We start from the raw sequence: 22,519 nt of genomic DNA on the forward strand, positions 1-22,519 counted from the left end.
GAAAAGAAGGCAAGTAAAAATTGAATTAAATTTGTAATTATTTCTGTACAAAAACAAACAATAAAACATCTAACGTCAGAACCGATTTCAGCCACTATAAGAAGCGTCGAGTAACAAGTTTAAAGTGATTTTGACCAACTTTGAAAATTTTCAATTGTCTCGACACTCCTGGTGCAAAATAATGGGTGATTCGGAACATAGAAAACGAAGGTTAACTGCCCTGAGAGTTCGAAAATTTCGAGCTCATAAGCGATTTTGTCAATCTCACTCAACAAAACCGCTGAGTTCTAGTACATCCGATGAGTCTTTACCACAAAACAATGAAGGTAAAAACAATTCTTAACTTTTAAGTAATATTATATATATATTCTTTAATTTTTTAAGTTTACAGAATTTTATAAATAAAATTGACTTTCATTACTTAGTAAAAAATTTTTTAATAGCGAACCAAATACAAATTGAATCTGATCCTGATACCTTCAATAGAAGTAATTCTAATGTGAGTAATCACACTAATACTTCCGAATTGGATAACGATGCAAATATTGTTTCCAGTAACGATGACATAAATGTTGTCCAGGCAAATGATGACAACATAAATATCGTTCATGATAGAAGTAAGAATACAAATTTATCTATAATAATATCTCTCAAATTTAAATTAGTACAATTTTAACTTATTTTTTTTATTTTACGGACCTAATTAATTCTTATTTAATAAGTAGTTGAGAATTTGACCAATATATTATTCATTTAATGTAAAATTGTATGTGAATATTTTTTTAAATTGGAATTTAAATAAAAAAGTAACTTTAATAAATGGACCAAAATATTCTCAATACGCAATAATATTTTAAAATGCAAAACAACTTCTTAAAAATATAAATAATATTTAATATTAAATAATTATACATTTTTATACAAAAAGGTATTAATTTATTATTGTAAAATTTATTAATTGAAGTAATAATTTTTTATTATTATTATTAGTTTCTTAGTAAAACAGATTTAGATAGTTACACACTACAATAAAACTCATTTTTTAAAAATTATTTATAGTGATGATTTGACAGGTGATTTTTCCTCATCAAATGAAATTGGCGCTCAGGAAGAATTGTCATTAACATCAGTTTCGGAATGGAGTGCTTCGACTAATGACAGTGAAATCTCTGATGATGTTGCTGTCAGGAGGGAATTTGAAGAACTACGTGAATGGGCACTTGAGTCAAATATTCAGCAAAATCATTTGGACAAGTTGTTGCTTATTTTGCGACAAAGATTACTTCCCGAACTTCCAAAATCATCGAAGACATTTTTGAAAACTTCAAGTGCTAAGTACACAATAACAGCTATGAGCGACAGTCATGGCGGTACAGGTGAATTTGTTCATTTTGGACTGAAACCCGGTTTAGAAAGATGTATTAATGTTTATCTGCACTCGAATAATCTTATTGAATTAATCATCGATGTGGATGGGTTACCGGTGTCGAAATCTGGTATAAAGCAGATGTGGGTAAACGCCTGCAAAATTCACTCAACTTCTGATGTTTATAAGCCTTTTCCAGTAGGAATTTATTATGGAAATGGAAAACCGGCTGACGTTGATGAATATATGGAAGAATTTATTACCGATCTCAATAACATTTTACAAAATGGATTAGAAGTATCTGGAAGAATCATGAATGTATCTTTGAAATGTTTTTCTTGCGATACACCAGCGAGGGCATTTTTAAAATGTACAATTGGTCATACAGGAAGGTATGCATGCGAAAGATGCACGGTGATGGGTTCAAAAGTCAACGTTCCAAGCACTGTTTATCCATCTGTTCGATCAGCTGAAAGAACAGATGCATCTTTTAGAAATATGGAACAACAAGATCATCATCATGGACCATCCCCATTAACACGAATAGCCCCACCAATCGATATGATTTTCGCTTTTGTACTGGACATGATGCATTTGTGCTTTTTGGGAGTAATGAAAAAATTGTTAGAATGGTGGTTATCAGTTGGATCAACTGCACGTCTTCAATTTGTTTTGCGCCAGGAATTGTCGAAACGAATGGAACTTTTGAAAAGCTGTGTGCCTGCAGAATTTCAAAGGAAAACGCGGTCGACAAAATATTTCCTAAAATGGAAAGCAACTGAATTTCGTTTTTTCTTGTTATATTGCGGTCCAGTTGTATTAAAGTATATTTTACAAAGACGAACATATCAGCACTTTTTGTTGCTTCACGTTGCTTGCCGGATTTTATGTTGCGACATTTTTTGCTTAAAATACACTAGCAAAGCAAAACAATACCTTAGGATTTTTTTTGTAGCCTTGCCGAGCTTTTACGGAAAAAAATCCCAAGTTTTGAACTTTCATCATCTGATTCACTTAGCGGATGATGTTCAAAAAATGGGTTGCAGTTTAAGCCATGTTATGGCGTTCCCATTTGAAAATCTTTTAGGTAAAATTAAAAGAAAACTGCGTACATACAATCGGCCACTTGCGCAATTATGTAGGAGATTGCACGAAGAGTATATGATAAAAACAACAAAACCGGAAATACCATCTGAAATAGAAATATTGGAATCCGAAGGGGAAAACCATTTGAAAGTGAAATGCAAAGGAAAAATTCTATCACCCAAATTTCCTGATAATGTGATTCTTTTAAATAATAAGAAAATATTTAAAATTGAAAAAATTTCTGGATTTCTTCGCTCTGTGACTCTTACGGGTAGAATTTGGAAACCAAAACAACCCATTTTTGATTATCCATTTCCGTCTAGTGAAATTAATATGTGGGAGTTACAAAAAACGCCTTTAGAGAGTGTCATTCAAATACCGATAAATGTAATTATACAAAAATTTGTTCAACTTCGCCTTCAAATGCGACAAAATGAAAATGAGCGAATTTTTGTTATACCTCTTCTTCATGTATAATTTAAATATGAACACTGCAAAAAGAAGAATCTCAATATAAGATGTTTTGGTAGTCATTTTTTAGTTATCAGAAATATCTTAGTTTAAAATGTTTATATTAGCTTTACCAAAGTGTTTCACATATTTTTGATCAAAAAAATTTTTAGGTTAACTATTTTAAGATGAAAGAAATATTTTAATTATTGTTAAAATTATTATAAGATACTTTACAAAATATCTTTTTCTAAGATGGAAAATACTATTTTTCCATATTAATTACATCATATTTTTGTAGTAAAGATCTAGATTTCAGTTATGTATTTGTTATAATTATATTTCTCTTTACGAAGATAAAAATAAATTAATCATCACATAGAATTTTCAATGTTTAAAATTTTTATTTATATATCCTTGATATTTATGAATTTTAAAAATTTATAAAAAAGAACGAAAAAAATTTTTAATGATTATAAACTTTTTAATCATAATTTTAGAAATAATTAAAACTTTGAATTTTAATTAAGTAAAATAAAATGGTAAAGTTTCAAAATAACATGATAAAGATACTTAGCTCTAGAAAGCTGCCAAGGTCCAGAAACCAAAAAATTTTAATTATCTATTACTTCTAGCCAGCACCAAAGCTGGGTCTGGCTAGACCTTTCAGTTCAGCATCGCAAGACACAGTCTAGAAAATATAACATAAAAATTTTTAGTCATCTAGACCTTCTGTCTAGCACCAGAGCTGGGTCTGTCTAGACCTTTTAGTCTAGCATCGCTAGACACAGTCTAGAAATTATAAAATAAAATTTTTTAGTTATCTAGACCTTCTGTCTAGCACCAGAGCTGGGTCTGGCAAGACTTTCCAGACCAGCAACGCTATTCAGAGTCTGACTAGTGGCTGAGTAGTACCAGAACTGGACCAAGCCAGACCTTCCAGACTAGCGATGCTAGACGCTTTCAAGATTGCGCCAGACTTGACTCTAGGCGTTCCAGAAGATTTTTCTACACGGGTCGCTTGGTGATTCGATCCATGGATTATTTTATTAGAGGTCGGAATCCACGTGGCGATAAGAGTATATATTTATTTTTAGAACTCGAGTCATTTTTGTCAGAAAAAAAATAAATATAAAAGGTTAAAAACTCACATTTTTTACGAGAACAAATCGGTTGTTTTTTTGTGTAGATATCGGACATTTACCTGAAACAGAAAAATTATTTTCTATTGGATAAATAGATCTTGGACCAAAATTTCTGTATGATTAATATAAATTATATTTTGTGATAAATCATTAATTAGAAGCATTATGAGTATGTTATATTAACGTTTGGTTGGATTTAACATGTTAAGAAAAAAAGAGACATAAAAAATATAAAAGGTCGTGTGTAGATAAATACATGGGTTTTACAAAGGATAAATAGAGGGGAGGGAAAAGAGGAGAAGGAATATCATAGTATTGCGTACAAATGCAAATTCCCGTTTAGTACGCCGCGGGCGGGCACTTATTTGTCACGCATTCGCAGTGTATCACGTTCAACGGAACCAGTGACATTCTTCATTCTTCTCTCTCTTTCCATGTATCCTTCCGCCTCTCATTTGAAACATTCCTTTTTTTCACTTTCTTAATTAATTAAACATTTTTCATTTGAAAAAAATTATTATTATTGAAACTATTGTCAGGAGAATTTAAAATTCAGCGTCTGACTAGAATTGACTTGTTCTACTGATAAAAATATTACGGCAAAATTTTCACAAGTCTGACTTAAACTGGGTTTTACTACTTATTATTACATTTTTACTACTAATTTGGTATTTAAAATGGTATGTCTGGCTGAAATTTACTTGTTCCACTGATAACAAAATTTAACGAAAATTTTCACAAGTCTGACCCTAACTCACCATTATTACTATATTATATATAAAAATTTAATATAAAAGATTTTCCGTCTGACTAAAACTGGCTTTTACTACTGAGATAAAAAAAACCTTCAAGAATGTAGAAAGTCTGACTAAAACATACGTTTACTACTGATGCAAAAAAACAAGTCAAATTACATCCGTATTGGTACGGATAATTATTACTGTAAACATGTTTAATGTATGGTTTGGCGAAAATATTGTCTCATTTCTAGATTCGATATATTTAATACATAAGTGAATAAATAAATGAAAAAATAATTAAATAAATATATATTATATATATTTTAAAAAATATATAGACAATTCCGAGTGTAAATGTTGCCAGATGGATAAATAGTAGTTCGGAGCAAGACATGTGCTTACATAATTTATCAGATGCTAATGAGCTCGCGTTTTATCCATTTTTGGACGTTTTTTTGCCTCATCGGTAACATTTTTCCTTTCGCCATTGGATTCTCGAGAAATTAGATTGCTGCACGATATTGAGAATATAAATTTCAAAAGTTATATAATCATTTTACTGGATCGTTTTTCTAACTGGAGATATAGTGTGTGTCATGTTAATCATGAATGTTAGTTATACACCTGACATTCTCGTGCAAGATACAGATGCGTTTCAAACATAAATACTGCAAAATTATTATAATAAATATATTTAAATAACAGATAAATTATTAACACGCAGCACACAACATCAAAGTATAAACTATTTATAAGCAACCTCTTCTTTATAATTTACATAATTCAACAAATCAAATGACAAACATTAGTTTTTAATTTTAATTAAAAACAATTTAAAAATTGAGAATTTTCTTTATAATAATTAAATTTTTTAAGTATATAATTATTAAAACTGAAAAGAACACTTTAACCAAAGTAAAGATGCGGATAATTGTCAATGAGAAATGTTTACGTATATATAGTTTTTTAACTTTAATATGTTTTTTTTTTATTACTGAGACAGTCGATTATCTAACGTTTGTTGGAGAAATTTCTTCGCTCGTAAAATTTGATGTCTTCTAATTACAAGGACGCCTTTGAATAAATTACATGGTTCACTGATTAACGATCTGTCCACGAGATTTAATCAAATTAATTTACAGCGATGAACTCGAATTGTAAAATTTCAATATCCACACCTATACCCAATTTTTTTTTGTTTCTTGTGAAACGAGAAGTTTTTATTTTTCTAAATATTAAATAAATCTAGAATTCTTATTATGTTTTGTTTTTATTTTCCCTTTTATGACAACATTATTCAAGAGATTATTTTTTTCAGGAGACAATAAAAAAGAACGTGAACGGGTCGAGTGGAATCTTTTAAGTGATTACTGCATTAATGTCGGATAAATGGAATTAAGAATTCCATAAAATGTGATAAAATTATGTTCATCGTGTACCTATATAATAATGTATTGGGTCCAAAAGAAGAAGTCTGAAAAATGAATCTGTTTTTTTAGAGAGATTATAGTGACAATGGGATTAATAATCAGAAACATGGGAGCACAAAATGTTGAATAAATTTTGCGCGTGTTTGTTTGTGATTATATTTTTCTCCTAGGGGTCAAGCAACTTGTGCGTTTTTCTTGAGGGATTTAATCTTTGATGATCGGGCGAGGCCACTGCAACGATATTCTGTCGGGCATGATAATAAACCCAAGGATTTAGAGCTCAGGAATTCGCAGATATTCTCTTCTTTCGATCACTCGACATTCCGGTCTCGATAGCGGACCTTTCTACCTGTATAATAAGCCGTCATTGATGCGATGAATGGTTGTATTAATTAAAAATTAATAGATGATGAAAAAGGAATATTTGAAGGAAGCGGCGTATTCAATTTCAAACCACATATTTTCCATCGACAAATAAGAAGTTTAAAAAAATTTATTATTTTTATAACTGAAAAAAAACATTTCAAATTTTTTTTCAGTTTAATAACTTTTTATTAATTTATTAATTATTTTAAATATATAAAAAAATATTAATTTCCAGGAAAAAAATCTCAACAAAAAAACCTTTGATATTATTACAAATGTAGTCTAATTATTAATCCTGACGTGTGCACATTTTGTGAAAACGATTTTTTAAAATTGTGTTACACATTAGTCGCGCATCGGTGAAATTTTTTATTCACTCTTTCAAAGAAAAAAGAGAGAGAGATACTCGAAACCATATATTCATAGGCCTGAAAAGCTGTTAGTTTGAAGATATTATGAAAACCGGTCGATACCGCCAGAACATTTATTATCCTCCATTTTTCTACCTGCTCTGTTTTCCCAACGAATCCCTTTTTTTTATTTGAACACACATTTTTTTTCCTACATATCTTCACATGGCAATAAAAATTATTGTTGAAATTTACTCACTCAATAATTAAATGATAAAAAAAGTTATTTCAGAAAAAAAACAAGAGCAGTGTATATAATATGCTAAATGCTGGAGGGTGCGATACAAGATTACAAGTGACGAGAGAAGGGGGGAATTTATTTATTTTTTTTTTTTCATGAACAAAATTGAAAAAAAAAATGCTCAATATTAATAAAGACAAAAACACAAAACAAAATAGAATTGGATTTTTTTTGAAGGGTCATCGAATAAAAAAAAATCACATTCATAAGGTACGTAAACGAGTACGTTAGGCGAACTCCTACTCTCGCGTTGCTTTACAAGAGACCCAGGGGCCGTGAAGAAATGCAAGATCGGAAGCTGTGCGCCCCCGGCCGACAAAATGATCAAAAGGCAAATTTCATACATTATTTTCACTTTAATGCTACCGTATCGCAATTTATGAGTGAGCTGGGATTTATGCGAGCGCCCAGCCTCCCCTCCCTCCCACCCTCTTTCCGAAAACAGCAAGGGGGCCCAAACAACGCGTCTTCCTCGACTCACGATTATATTCCTTGTGTTCAACGAATTTCAAATGTACATACCACATTCATAAAAAAAACTTTTGTATTAAAAACATTCTTTATATACACATATATATGTATATAAATGTTGGCATATATATATATAAAATAAAGGGACCGCAAACCCGTGTAGAAAAATCTTCTGGAACGCCTAGAGTCAAGTCTGGCGCAATCTTGAAAGCGTCTAGCATCGCTAGTCTGGAAGGTCTGGCTTGGTCCAGTTCTGGTACTACTCAGCCACTAGTCAGACTCTGAATAGCGTTGCTGGTCTGGAAAGTCTTGCCAGACCCAGCTCTGGTGCTAGACAGAAGGTCTAGATAACTAAAAAATTTTATTTTATAATTTCTAGACTGTGTCTAGCGATGCTAGACTAAAAGGTCTAGACAGACCCAGCTCTGGTGCTAGACAGAAGGTCTAGATGACTAAAAATTTTTATGTTATATTTTCTAGACTGTGTCTTGCGATGCTGAACTGAAAGGTCTAGCCAGACCCAGCTTTGGTGCTGGCTAGAAGTAATAGATAATTAAAATTTTTTGGTTTCTGGACCTTGGCAGCTTTCTAGAGCTAAGTATCTTTATCATGTTATTTTGAAACTTTACCATTTTATTTTACTTAATTAAAATTCAAAGTTTTAATTATTTCTAAAATTATGATTAAAAAGTTTATAATCATTAAAAATTTTTTTCGTTCTTTTTTATAAATTTTTAAAATTCATAAATATCAAGGATATATAAATAAAAATTTTAAACATTGAAAATTCTATGTGATGATTAATTTATTTTTATCTTCGTAAAGAGAAATATAATTATAACAAATACATAACTGAAATCTAGATCTTTACTACAAAAATATGATGTAATTAATATGGAAAAATAGTATTTTCCATCTTAGAAAAAGATATTTTGTAAAGTATCTTATAATAATTTTAACAATAATTAAAATATTTCTTTCATCTTAAAATAGTTAACCTAAAAATTTTTTTGATCAAAAATATGTGAAACACTTTGGTAAAGCTAATATAAACATTTTAAACTAAGATATTTCTGATAACTAAAAAATGACTACCAAAACATCTTATATTGAGATTCTTCTTTTTGCAGTGTTCATATTTAAATTATACATGAAGAAGAGGTATAACAAAAATTCGCTCATTTTCATTTTGTCGCATTTGAAGGCGAAGTTGAACAAATTTTTGTATAATTACATTTATCGGTATTTGAATGACACTCTCTAAAGGCGTTTTTTGTAACTCCCACATATTAATTTCACTAGACGGAAATGGATAATCAAAAATGGGTTGTTTTGGTTTCCAAATTCTACCCGTAAGAGTCACAGAGCGAAGAAATCCAGAAATTTTTTCAATTTTAAATATTTTCTTATTATTTAAAAGAATCACATTATCAGGAAATTTGGGTGATAGAATTTTTCCTTTGCATTTCACTTTCAAATGGTTTTCCCCTTCGGATTCCAATATTTCTATTTCAGATGGTATTTCCGGTTTTGTTGTTTTTATCATATACTCTTCGTGCAATCTCCTACATAATTGCGCAAGTGGCCGATTGTATGTACGCAGTTTTCTTTTAATTTTACCTAAAAGATTTTCAAATGGGAACGCCATAACATGGCTTAAACTGCAACCCATTTTTTGAACATCATCCGCTAAGTGAATCAGATGATGAAAGTTCAAAACTTGGGATTTTTTTCCGTAAAAGCTCGGCAAGGCTACAAAAAAAATCCTAAGGTATTGTTTTGCTTTGCTAGTGTATTTTAAGCAAAAAATGTCGCAACATAAAATCCGGCAAGCAACGTGAAGCAACAAAAAGTGCTGATATGTTCGTCTTTGTAAAATATACTTTAATACAACTGGACCGCAATATAACAAGAAAAAACGAAATTCAGTTGCTTTCCATTTTAGGAAATATTTTGTCGACCGCGTTTTCCTTTGAAATTCTGCAGGCACACAGCTTTTCAAAAGTTCCATTCGTTTCGACAATTCCTGGCGCAAAACAAATTGAAGACGTGCAGTTGATCCAACTGATAACCACCATTCTAACAATTTTTTCATTACTCCCAAAAAGCACAAATGCATCATGTCCAGTACAAAAGCGAAAATCATATCGATTGGTGGGGCTATTCGTGTTAATGGGGATGGTCCATGATGATGATCTTGTTGTTCCATATTTCTAAAAGATGCATCTGTTCTTTCAGCTGATCGAACAGATGGATAAACAGTGCTTGGAACGTTGACTTTTGAACCCATCACCGTGCATCTTTCGCATGCATACCTTCCTGTATGACCAATTGTACATTTTAAAAATGCCCTCGCTGGTGTATCGCAAGAAAAACATTTCAAAGATACATTCATGATTCTTCCAGATACTTCTAATCCATTTTGTAAAATGTTATTGAGATCGGTAATAAATTCTTCCATATATTCATCAACGTCAGCCGGTTTTCCATTTCCATAATAAATTCCTACTGGAAAAGGCTTATAAACATCAGAAGTTGAGTGAATTTTGCAGGCGTTTACCCACATCTGCTTTATACCAGATTTCGACACCGGTAACCCATCCACATCGATGATTAATTCAATAAGATTATTCGAGTGCAGATAAACATTAATACATCTTTCTAAACCGGGTTTCAGTCCAAAATGAACAAATTCACCTGTACCGCCATGACTGTCGCTCATAGCTGTTATTGTGTACTTAGCACTTGAAGTTTTCAAAAATGTCTTCGATGATTTTGGAAGTTCGGGAAGTAATCTTTGTCGCAAAATAAGCAACAACTTGTCCAAATGATTTTGCTGAATATTTGACTCAAGTGCCCATTCACGTAGTTCTTCAAATTCCCTCCTGACAGCAACATCATCAGAGATTTCACTGTCATTAGTCGAAGCACTCCATTCCGAAACTGATGTTAATGACAATTCTTCCTGAGCGCCAATTTCATTTGATGAGGAAAAATCACCTGTCAAATCATCACTATAAATAATTTTTAAAAAATGAGTTTTATTGTAGTGTGTAACTATCTAAATCTGTTTTACTAAGAAACTAATAATAATAATAAAAAATTATTACTTCAATTAATAAATTTTACAATAATAAATTAATACCTTTTTGTATAAAAATGTATAATTATTTAATATTAAATATTATTTATATTTTTAAGAAGTTGTTTTGCATTTTAAAATATTATTGCGTATTGAGAATATTTTGGTCCATTTATTAAAGTTACTTTTTTATTTAAATTCCAATTTAAAAAAATATTCACATACAATTTTACATTAAATGAATAATATATTGGTCAAATTCTCAACTACTTATTAAATAAGAATTAATTAGGTCCGTAAAATAAAAAAAATAAGTTAAAATTGTACTAATTTAAATTTGAGAGATATTATTATAGATAAATTTGTATTCTTACTTCTATCATGAACGATATTTATGTTGTCATCATTTGCCTGGACAACATTTATGTCATCGTTACTGGAAACAATATTTGCATCGTTATCCAATTCGGAAGTATTAGTGTGATTACTCACATTAGAATTACTTCTATTGAAGGTATCAGGATCAGATTCAATTTGTATTTGGTTCGCTATTAAAAAATTTTTTACTAAGTAATGAAAGTCAATTTTATTTATAAAATTCTGTAAACTTAAAAAATTAAAGAATATATATATAATATTACTTAAAAGTTAAGAATTGTTTTTACCTTCATTGTTTTGTGGTAAAGACTCATCGGATGTACTAGAACTCAGCGGTTTTGTTGAGTGAGATTGACAAAATCGCTTATGAGCTCGAAATTTTCGAACTCTCAGGGCAGTTAACCTTCGTTTTCTATGTTCCGAATCACCCATTATTTTGCACCAGGAGTGTCGAGACAATTGAAAATTTTCAAAGTTGGTCAAAATCACTTTAAACTTGTTACTCGACGCTTCTTATAGTGGCTGAAATCGGTTCTGACGTTAGATGTTTTATTGTTTGTTTTTGTACAGAAATAATTACAAATTTAATTCAATTTTTACTTGCCTTCTTTTCATGTATCGTTAAGCAAAAACTTTTCACATGTTATTAATAAACGTCTACTTATAGTAAAATTCTCTAAACAATATTTTTCAATTTTAACAAACATACAACTCACATAAGTTACTATAGTATACTTTATGCTACAGTCACAGAATAACACGAAAAGCAGGGAAACGCATGCGTGCTTGTAAGTAAGCAACGTAAGCAAATATTTCAAAACTTGAGTCCAATATCTAACCTTCACTTGTTCTGAGAGGTTTCTTTTGATGAATTTATGAAGAAAATTTTATTTTATAGTTTCAAAATTAAAAATTTTTTAAATTGTTTATGTACATTTTTAAAAATAAATATAATTCCTCAATTAACGGTCATAACAGAAATGCTAATATCTTATTGGTTTGAGGCAACGGAATCATCCAATGAGAGAATATCACGTGATGGAAGTCACGTGACTAACGCATGTTGAGGAACAGTGAAACCATGATCGCCATGATCCAACAGTGATTGCCGTGTTTGCAGTGGTGTGAATATAATATAAAGTGAATACATCGATTTAGAACGCGAATAAAAATGTCGACAAAAAAAAATAAGAAAGCAGGTAATTTTTATATTTCCTTTAAATATTTTATAATGACTTTTTTAACGATAATGCAGTTCTAGGTTATGTTAGGAAATACATTATTTTTAACAGTTTTTTTAAAATAGGTAATGTCTTCTATTTAATGTCGATAGGTATAAATTCATTCCCCACGTGGAAATATAAAATTAAATAAAATGAATATTAAATAATTTTAATATTCTCTTTTATATAAATTGACGATATACTTTTTTTTATATTGTTTTTTTTTATAAGAAGCAAAACATGTGTTTAAAACTTTATAATAACTTTTCTAACGATACTGCAGTTTTAGGTTATGTTGAGAAAAACTAACTAAAAAAGCGTTTGAATTTAATTTATGAATATGTAACACTTGTGCATTTTACATTATTTTTAACAGTGATTTTTTTAAATCGGTTAAGCCTTCCATTATTTTATCTTGACAAGGTTTTATCCCGATATGTATAAATTTATTCCTCACGTGGTCATCTTCAAATATAAAAAATTTTTTACGATTCTATTTTATATAAATTGACGATATATGTACTTTTTTTTATTTTGTTTATTTTATAAGAAGCAAAACATGTCTTTAAAACTTTATAATAACTTTTCTAACGATACTGCAGTTTTAGGTTATGTTAGGAAATATAAAATTTTTGAATGAGGCAAACGTTTAAAAGAATCTATTATCGTGTAAAAGTCGTGTATTTTAAATTAATTTAATGAGTGAACTTATCTATTTTTAATTTTCAAATTTGTATAAATTCAGTCTTAAAGAAAATTAATTGGTAAAAATTTAAGGTTACAACTTTTTAAAGCATTTTAATTAAAACAATATTTTCATATTAAATTTTTGCCATTTAGGTAATTCGAAGGCTGCTAAAAAAGTCCATGTCGAAAAAGAATATACTTACGACATTATTTTGTTTGTTGAACAAGACAATGAGTTCAGTAAAAGCAAAAAGTCGATTGATATTGTTCCTGGAATTTGGGTTAAATTTAATAAAGCTAGAAATTGTTTAGTAACTCGATTTCTTCCACCTCCATATACTGAGGTTAATCTTCGCGACTTTCATAAAATGGTTAAAAATTGCTCACAACCGTTAGAAATTTGGCCAGAATATGCTGTAGAATTAAGAGGAGGTGCTGGTATGTTATTATATTTATGATTTTTTTTTATTTTTCAATTCAGTTTTTGTAGGTACATATTTTTTAATAATTTTTTTTCTGTATAGATGTATACTCAGAAGCATTAAAAAGAATGGAATTTTTAAAAACCACTAAAGAATACGCATACACCACAGACATAGAAAAAACTGCAGAAACGATAGCAGATGAATTAACAAAGAAAAAAATGAAATATAAGAGAAGTAAAACTGATTCTGATACTCAGGAAAAATTACTAAGATCAGCACCTACATTAAATAATCAGAAGGAACTTTTGAGTAAAGACATAAATGAAAATCAATCGTCGCTTCATTTGTCAAAAGAATTAAATGTTGATGATAGTTTAAATTTTCAGGACATGTCGATATCGATTGAACATAGTGGTAAGATTAATCATAATATTTATAAATTTTTTTTTTCATTTCGTGAATTTTAATATTTATATTAAAAAAGTAAAAAAAATATTTATCTATGTAAAAATTAAGGTGTTTATTTAAATTTAATTTTTCAGTATCTAATGATTCTCTAATGTCAGTTGATGAAAGAGATAGTCTTTTAGAGAAAAACATACATTCAACGTTACAAAATGACGAAAATGAAGATAAATTAGGTTCAAATAATACTCAAAAAAAAAATGATGATGCTTTTGCAAAGAAAAGTACTGTAAATTTGAACGCGTTCGCTTTTAATCCGGAGACAACCGAAGAGGAACGGGGTATGTGCTTTAAATATTTAATTTTTGTTTTATAAATATTAATATAATTTTTTTTAATTACATTGTAATTATTATTCAATTTGTTTCAGATAATCCTATATTACTTTTTGAACGAATTGTAAAAGCCATTCATTTATTGTACCTTGAACAAAACGAGCTCAAAAGGCTGATTATTGACTTAACTCCTGTAAATGCTAACCAACCTTTACAAAAATCATTACCCGAACTATTGGAGGAAAAATATTGTTTGTATATACCAGTCAAAACTATGGAAGAATTTGAGAAATTAAACCAGTTGATTCTTCTCGAGAAACCATTTCGGAAAGAATTTGTAAGTAAAAAATTTGCTCTTAATATAATATATTCTCATAAATATAAATAATAGGGGGGCGCATGAAAATCTCATAAAAATCATTAGCTAGAATTTTCATTCGTATGAATTTCATTTGACAGAATTTTCTTGTAGACGAATTTTCATTTTTCGAATTAGCATTTGAGTTATCTTCTTTGTAAACGAAATTCCAACTTTGTGTTTTAAAGCATTATAATTTAAAGCAATTTTAATTTATCAAAATTTTAATTCAACAGAATTTTAGTTATTTAAATTGTTTAATGTTAGAATTTTTAATTTATCGAATCTCCATTTGTTTGAATTTTTATTTACACGAATTGTTATTTGATAGAATTTCTAAAACACTGAATTATCATTGGATAAAAATTACAAATGTCCGAACAAATAAAAGTCAGAAAGATTTCGGCGCAGTTTTTAAAATTGATCAATAAGAAATTATTAAGAAAATTGTGATTCATCTATTTTAAAAACTGCGTTGAAAACTTTCTGACGTTTGTTTGTTCAGTCAATTTGTAATTTCTATCAAATGATAATTCGGTGTTGTAGGAATTCTATCAAATAACAATTCGTGTAAATAAAAATTCGAACAAATGGAGATTCGATAAATTAAAAATTCTGACATTAAACAATTTGAATCACTAAAATTCTATAGAATTAGAATTTTGATAATTAATAAATTAATAAATAAAAAACAATAAATAAATAATTTTCTAATTTTTTTAGAAGTCTTCAGTGTTAGTTTTACTGAACAAAGATAATGTTTTGTCGAGAAGTTTGAGAAATGTTTTAAAACAATTCATCTCCCGAGATGTAATCATCAATTACACAGCTCAAAAACAAGTAGAAAATAAAGCCATATTCAAAAGTACAGAATTTTGCAAAGTGTTAAAAGGTAAGATCCTATATTTCCAAAGAAATTATTATTGTTATCATTATTACAATTTTCTAATTTTATTTCAGCTGTTTTGTTTGCGAAATATAATTCCGCGACAAACATACAAATTGATGAGCAAAAATTTTACAAGGAGCTTGGAAGTACGATTTCCAACGCAGTGGATTGGGACGGATTCCGTGCTTTCAGGAAACAAAAAAAAAGTGTTGGTAACACTTAGAAAGAGGAGTAACATTCAGAATTTACGTATCTTACCGTTTCGTTTGAATATTTATAAATTTTAAATTAAAATATGTTAAATATTTTATCATTTAAATATTTAAAAAACTTTTGTTAATATTGTTCTAACAAATGTTGTATTAAAATTATCAAGAATATGTTTATTTTTAAAGAATTTTAAATTGTAATAAAATTAATACCAAATGTACTAAATTTGAATTTAAATAATATTCCTTATCGCTCGCGTTATATTTATTGAAAATCGGTATCAGATTTTTGTTAAAAAATACTAAATGTTACTTAGATTTTTTCATCTGATTCGTGTGATATTTATTGTTTTTTTTTTGCTAATGGATAGTCAGAAGCCTGCTAGTTTCTTTCTAGCAATCAATTAATTTCTGACTAGCGGCTAAATAGCGTCTGATTAGACCGTCTGACTAGCTCGGCTGGCTAGCGTCTGGTCGCTTTCAGCGTTACACTTTTGGCCAGCCGCTGGCTAGAGTTTCTAGCCAGCCACTAGACTGGAATCTAGACTCTCTGGCCAGAATCAGGCCTGCCCCAGAAGATTTTTCTACACGGGAGTAGGTTAGGTAATCACGATTCCGCCCCCGGGCGAATGGGGTCGCGTCGGAGTCAGCGAGTGATCAGCTGATCGACCTTGGATGAACAAGACATTGCTCGCAGTTACCTCATGTAAACATAACCTCTTATTATTTCTCCACCTCGCCATCAAAGATGTATATATATATATATATATATATATATATATATGTACCGTTATTTCAAACACAGCAAAGCCCTATAATAATTTTTTTCGCCCCCCACCGCCCCTCAAGATCAATGATAAAAAAGTCACCATAAAGTCTGCAAAAAGTCAAGAATTATCCAAACACTAATTATAAAACAAAAATTAATTCCATATAATGCAAAAGAAAAAAAAACTTTTATTTATTTATTTGGAAATAAAAAATAAAACAAAATATTGAGAGAAAATAATATTATTGTAGGTCAGGTATATATAATAACTGTTCTAACCATTCGCTATATAGCTGCGTATATGATACTGTTAACTGGATGCTATCAGAGAATGATTTGAAAATGCAGACTCATGTCTGCAAGAGATCTGACACAAGATGTCAATAAGGGTCGACTTTAATTTCCATGGATCGTCTCGTTGACGAGATGGTTGGACTTGTTGCTTCATTACATATACCTCAAACGATATATAGGCATTGGTTATATTGATTTCTGAGAAATCGTCGTCGGCACCGTAAACAAGGAATTGATATCCGCAAAATATTCTTTCCACATGGCGTTTTCTTAATCGTTTCCTCTATATATCTCAAAGGGAAAATAAAAATAAAACACCAAATCGAATATCAAACTGAGAAATTCTCTATAAACTTTAACGTTGTAACATAAACTTAAAAATTGTAAAGTATTCTTTTAAAATAGTAAAATAAACTCAAAGTTTGAAAGTTATAGCAAAAAGGGATATTAAAACGAATCTTCCTCTCAAATGAAGAATATTTTTCTCCTCTACATACGTATGTAAAAAAAATAGTAAAAAAACAAAAACCATACACAGTAATGAAAAATCAAAATAACCTGAAGAATTGGTGCGCAGAGCAATAATAAAGAAAAGAAAAAGTGAAAAATTGAAATGAGAAGATGAAAAAAAGAGGAAAGATAAGAAACACGAGGAGAGGAAGGAAGTAAAGAAAAAGGAGAAGAAGACAAGAGAGTATATGAAAGATAGAGAGAAGCAGAGAATGAGAATGAAAAAGTGGATAAAGTAGCAAGTAAGAATCTTACCACGCTCCCTTGGAATATGGTCGCAATTACTGCAAGAGATTAATGAGCCGATGCTCTTGGGATGCAGGACTATATATACGAGAATCTAAGTAGCATCCTCTCAAACTCCCCTTTCCCCCTCCCTACACCCTTCTTTTTTCCTCGTCCTTATGTTTTCCTCTTTCATCATCATTCTCCTTTCCTATCCACCGAGAAAATGGCTAATTCCATGTCGAACATATATACATATATATATATATAAGAAGAAATCTCTCAAGTTGCAAGGATCTTGCAATAATTATAACGTAAAGTCAAGAGATATTTTAATCATCGAAACCTTCCTGTGATTATTTCACGCTGAGCATAATTCAAAGAGAGACTCTCTATATTTACACATATATCGCTTGAAATTGTTGATTGATAGTATATAACAAATTTTAATTTACAAGGAAAATAACTTGTGTTATTCTAATCTAGAAAAACTAAAATTATAATTATAAAATTATAATGCCTCAATTATAGTGATTCTAATATATTATAATGATTTCATTAATAATTTAATAAATAAAATAAACGATAATGAAAAAAATTATATAAATTGATTGATCGAACTTTAAGATAACTGAAACATCTTCTTCCAACGATCACTATGATTTGATGAATTGTAAGACTGGATTTTTTTATTTTTCTTGTCTTAAAAATAATGACAAAAGTGTCTTTAAAAAAACATTTGTTTTTTTGCAGTGGATCGATTATGAAGGACAACAAAATGTAAAAATCGATTAAATTGAAAGTGTATGGCAGAAAATACAAGAACACATATAGAGAAGAGAAAGAGAGAAAAAGAGCTTCTTTATTTCAGTCCATTTTCTTTTCGCGCATCATTTTCTTTTCCCGTTACCCCATTAAGAACAGTGCGAGAGAACGGGCATGTTAAACGCGTTATATTACGTCGCGCGTGAGAAAAGTGTCGGAATTTCTTACTGTTAAATTGCCAATAACCTCACAAAACAGTATGGCGTGAAAATCGATTTTACACGTGTAAAAAAACAAAAAAAAAATAGTTATCGAATAGTGCATAATAGATTAGCATAGATAAATAATGTCCTCTTACATAACCCATAAGGAAGAAATACCTCAATGTTGCTTAACGATCTAAACATTTGTAACCGGCATTTAATTGTCATGAGCAAAAAAAATGCCATTTTAAGAAAGTTGAGAAAAAATGAATGTTTACATTTCATTGATGAAAGATGTCTTGTCAGTTGTAAAGAATTTTTTTCTCATGAATCGAAAATGCAATTTTAAAATTTATTGCGATTTTAAAAAATGAGGTTATTATACACCGCCAGTTGGATATAAAACATGACACAAGTTTTTAATGTTTTATATATATCATACACACTTGGAAAATTTTTGTGACTTTTCTATTTTATAACCTAGTGTGTATATGGCGCAATAGATATTCGCACGTAACCTGTATAGACATTTATTATCACTGCCAGCTTTTATATATACATGTATATATATGAAAGAAGGTGAAAGGTTCAGCGATTGAGTATACTAGAATCCATATTGCATCCATTATACAATTTTTAAGAGAAGAAAAAAATTGTTGTATCAGGTTTATAATTTTGTAAATCCCTGTCAAAAATTTCAGATTCGGAATAAAATTTCAGAATGAAACAAATTAATTCGAAAAAAACAGAATTCATTTAAAATTCAACTTCAGAATTAAACGGATTGATTCAAAATAATCAGGAAAGAAATTTTTTGTAGAAATTTAGATTCGGATCGAAACTGATTGACTCGGAAAAAGAAATTTCATAATGCCTCGGAATAATACCAAAAAACTGATTGAACATCAATCCGAAACTTTCGTCAAGGATAAATAAGTAAAATAATTACATTTTTTTCACTTAGGTGAAATTTCTCTTTTTTTTACAACGTATTTATAACAATACTAAAATGGAATTTACACTTTAGAGCTTTTGAAAAGACACAATAAGAGCTTATTTATATAGTCAAAGGAAACAATAACTAGAAAGGCTAGAATTGTTCCTATAGAAACTTGATTCGATGCGCATAAAGGTAAAATCTGTGTTTAAATTCTCTATCTCTATATGTAAAAATTATGTATTTGCTTCGCCACTTCACAAGTGAATAACTATATATATTTTTTGATCATAAAATTCAAGTTACAGAATTCTCTCTTTTCATCATATTTATAAATACATAAATCTATAATAGTTTATACGAATAATTTCTCTTTTTTTCAAAATTTATTTAGTCTCGAGTGGAAAAAAAAATTCAAATTTCATTTTCAGGAGTCTCTCCCTTCAAGATCATATTTATAAATATAAAATACATCAATCGATAATAAGACTCGTTTTTATTGATAATTTATTTATTAATTGTCATCCAGAATGGTTAAGAAAAAAAATTCCCTTTCCCCTATATGAAAAGGTCACATTAGAAAGTTTATGTGAATCCCTTTTTGTATAGGACGTTATTTTAATTACATCCGCGTAAACTTATCTCGTAAGCTTGGACGTCAGCAAATCCTCCCACGTTCAATTAAATTAAGCCTTTGTTTTCAAAGTAACCCACTTTCCATTCCACCAATTTTCTGGTAATTAGAAATTAATTCTCTCAAATCGAGTCCTTAATCAATGGAAATTTAACAATTTTTATTTTCATAATCGCCTCTTGGCGAAATACTGATATTTGTTTTTAGAAACATAAAAAAATGTTTTCTACAACAATGATTCATATAAAGTGAAATATTGCCTCTTGAGATTGTTCCTCTTTCTTAATATAATGGCTACTAAGGATTATTATTAGCAAAGCATCATCATTTGAGTAGCAAAATACTTCAAGAGAATTTTTTTTCTTTTGTTTTCTTTTAGAAGGCATAAATTTCTTTTTGTGTAGACATATTCTTATGTTAGTAGAAAGACAGTAAAACTCTATACATATATATGAATGAATGAACTTGGCTGGTCATTTGCCTTAAGGACATGTCCATAATTCATGCTACTAGTTACGCATTACCAATTAGACCTTCTTTAACAAACATGACGAACTATTAAACAGGAAATTCATAATAATTATTAACTACATCCTTTTAGAAATTTTAACTGCATTTCGCATCCGTTTATTTTATCGAGATTCACACTAATTTAATATATGTATATGAACTTTTTGCTTTTTCTGTTTATTCTTTAATTCAAATTTTCATAGGTATATTCTTATTCAATCCAAATTCCAGTATTCACGGCAATATTGCTGCAACATTAATTATATTCGTCCTGCGTAAATATAGCCTGGCAATATTTAAGAAACATTCACAGAAAATTAAAAGGCATTAAAATAATCTGCAACGCTTCTTATTTTAATCCAATTTTGCTTATTTTAATCCATTTTGGTATTAAAATAAGCAAAATTGGATTAAAATAAGAAGCGTTGCAGATTATTTTAATGCCTTTTAATTTTCTGTGTTGCTTCTTGTTTACGTATTAACAAATTGTCTTTAGATCTAAAAGGTTAAAGATTTTATTGATGAATTTTTGCATGGAATTTTGCACTTTGGAAGCCCCAACAGCGATGTTTGAGAAACACTGATAAAATCTAAACGAGCGGTGAAAAACGGTAGAATGGGAATCCATGAAGAGTTCGATCGAAGCAATTGAGCATTTTTTTTCGTATACACACACAATATCCGGTTTTCTCTCTATGGGATATGTATAAGTTTTTCCATATATTTGTGAGCACATGGACAAGTTACCTACGCCTACTCTTTTATCGACAAAACTTGCAACCGATGACATCACTTGTGTCACATTTATATATAAATATATTTAAAGGACTTTTCGAAAAAAATGATGTGTAAAACGTTTACAAATCGATCATAATTTATTTTTCAAGTCAATCATCTCGTCCGCACCTTATTCCGTATATATTTTGCCAATTTTTTTCAAAAATCATCCATCATCAAATTGCATCGCAGTGTAACCGTAAATTTTACCGTATTTCCAAAAAAAAACCTGATGGATTTTTGTGAAAATATATTAAGAAAGTAATGGATAATTCCTCATAAACGCAACAAACTCTCATCTTGGAAATTTAGATATAGTTTAAAATTACAGTTGTTAAAAACCAATGTCCACTTTATATCGAAACGATTGTCGATAATGAGTTGAGATGAGAGTTGAAGGGCCCGCATCAATGTGGAAAGGGTTGTTTGTCGCTATTTAGGCAGATTTTTTTAAAAGGCTCTCACAAGCGCGTCTTGTCTCAAATATATATAAACCCACCTTTGAAAAATCCCAAAACCCGTTAGAGAGTGAGAAAGATGGAAAGTTCTAGCACGAGGCACTGAAGAAAGGGAAGACCAATATATATATATATATATATATATATATATATATAGCGAAAGGAAGGAGAGAGGAAAGAAATTGCCGAGGGTATACATAAAACCGCATTTTTCTCTTGAAAATTAGGCGCTCATTAAACCGCCAAGGCCTTTTTCGTTATTTTATTATCCTCTTCTTTTTTGGTGGAGGGGTACTAGAGAGAAAGAAGGAGATCAGTCAAGGAAATATTGTGGCGCCTTATAGCGGACAGGTCAAGCACTAAACGAGTCATTAAACATGCTCGGGCCTACGGGTGTAGATAATTTTCGACATTAAGGGGGGAACACCAGTTGTAACTCAAAAAATAATGCTTTTTTCAAGAATATTTTCCAAAAGAACAATGAATCTTTTTAAAGAATACTATTTATTAGTTAAAAGTACATGTAAAAAGCTGTAATTTAAAAGAAAAAAAAAATTTTTTTAACAAAAACTTTTGGAGATATGAGCCATTGAAGTGGCGTCTTAAGAAAAAAGGCGAATTGCGGTGACCAGCATTCTGCAAGTATACTTCGTCTGAAATACAAAAATGAAATTGATTTACATTTATTATAAGATTATCTAGTTCGTGATCGAAGGATTTAAAAAAAAAAAAAAATTTGAC

The 22,519-nt window shown here is 29.6% G+C and overlaps 4 protein-coding genes across 6 annotated transcripts in view; 2 read left to right on the top strand and 2 right to left on the bottom strand.

Annotated features, from left to right (window-relative positions):
* Positions 1-22,519, bottom strand: part of LOC127278257 (protein dachsous) — a 243,245-nt gene that overhangs the window by 109,406 nt on the left and 111,320 nt on the right. The window lies entirely within an intron of this gene.
* On the top strand, positions 182-3,074 carry LOC127278259 (uncharacterized). Its single transcript, XM_051299875.1, has 3 exons — positions 182-326; positions 444-617; positions 1,074-3,074. The coding sequence occupies exons 1-3, from the start codon at positions 182-184 to the stop codon at positions 2,927-2,929; spliced, it is 2,175 nt and encodes a 724-aa protein (XP_051155832.1). The 3' UTR covers positions 2,930-3,074.
* LOC127278258 (uncharacterized) lies at positions 8,710-11,597 on the bottom strand. Its single transcript, XM_051299874.1, has 3 exons — positions 11,453-11,597; positions 11,162-11,335; positions 8,710-10,705 (listed from the first exon to the last, which is right to left on the bottom strand). Exons 1-3 carry the CDS (start codon positions 11,595-11,597, stop codon positions 8,850-8,852), a joined length of 2,175 nt encoding a protein of 724 aa, XP_051155831.1. The 3' UTR covers positions 8,710-8,849.
* Positions 12,230-15,922, top strand: LOC127278261 (uncharacterized). Of its 2 annotated transcripts, none has more exons than XM_051299878.1 (7): positions 12,230-12,364; positions 13,229-13,513; positions 13,600-13,914; positions 14,043-14,246; positions 14,336-14,577; positions 15,322-15,490; positions 15,559-15,922. In XM_051299878.1, exons 1-7 carry the CDS (start codon positions 12,337-12,339, stop codon positions 15,708-15,710), a joined length of 1,395 nt encoding a protein of 464 aa, XP_051155835.1. In that variant the 5' UTR covers positions 12,230-12,336; the 3' UTR covers positions 15,711-15,922. The 2 variants fall into 2 exon arrangements, with proteins under 2 accessions (XP_051155835.1, XP_051155836.1); XM_051299879.1 differs by having other exon boundaries at positions 13,229-13,507.

Source organism: Leptopilina boulardi, unplaced genomic scaffold (assembly GCF_019393585.1).
Source record: "Leptopilina boulardi isolate dan_hultmark-lab unplaced genomic scaffold, ZJU_Lbou_2.1 LbouV2_202, whole genome shotgun sequence".
In the NCBI taxonomy this organism is placed as follows: Eukaryota; Metazoa; Arthropoda; class Insecta; order Hymenoptera; family Figitidae; genus Leptopilina; species Leptopilina boulardi.

Excerpts from the sequence above, each read along its gene's own strand:
- LOC127278259 (XM_051299875.1), top strand. The coding sequence starts at position 182 with ATGGGTGATTCGGAACATAGAAAACGAAGGTTAACTGCCCTGAGAGTT. Across the intron at positions 327-443 it reads TTTACCACAAAACAATGAAG|CGAACCAAATACAAATTGAA; the intron begins GTAAAAACAATT and ends ATTTTTTAATAG. Across the intron at positions 618-1,073 it reads AAATATCGTTCATGATAGAA|GTGATTTTTCCTCATCAAAT; the intron begins GTAAGAATACAA and ends ATGATTTGACAG.
- LOC127278258 (XM_051299874.1), bottom strand. The coding sequence starts at position 11,597 with ATGGGTGATTCGGAACATAGAAAACGAAGGTTAACTGCCCTGAGAGTT. Across the intron at positions 11,336-11,452 it reads TTTACCACAAAACAATGAAG|CGAACCAAATACAAATTGAA; the intron begins GTAAAAACAATT and ends ATTTTTTAATAG. Across the intron at positions 10,706-11,161 it reads AAATATCGTTCATGATAGAA|GTGATTTTTCCTCATCAAAT; the intron begins GTAAGAATACAA and ends ATGATTTGACAG.
- LOC127278261 (XM_051299878.1), top strand. The coding sequence starts at position 12,337 with ATGTCGACAAAAAAAAATAAGAAAGCAG. Across the intron at positions 13,915-14,042 it reads GATATCGATTGAACATAGTG|TATCTAATGATTCTCTAATG; the intron begins GTAAGATTAATC and ends TTAATTTTTCAG. Across the intron at positions 14,578-15,321 it reads AACCATTTCGGAAAGAATTT|AAGTCTTCAGTGTTAGTTTT; the intron begins GTAAGTAAAAAA and ends TAATTTTTTTAG.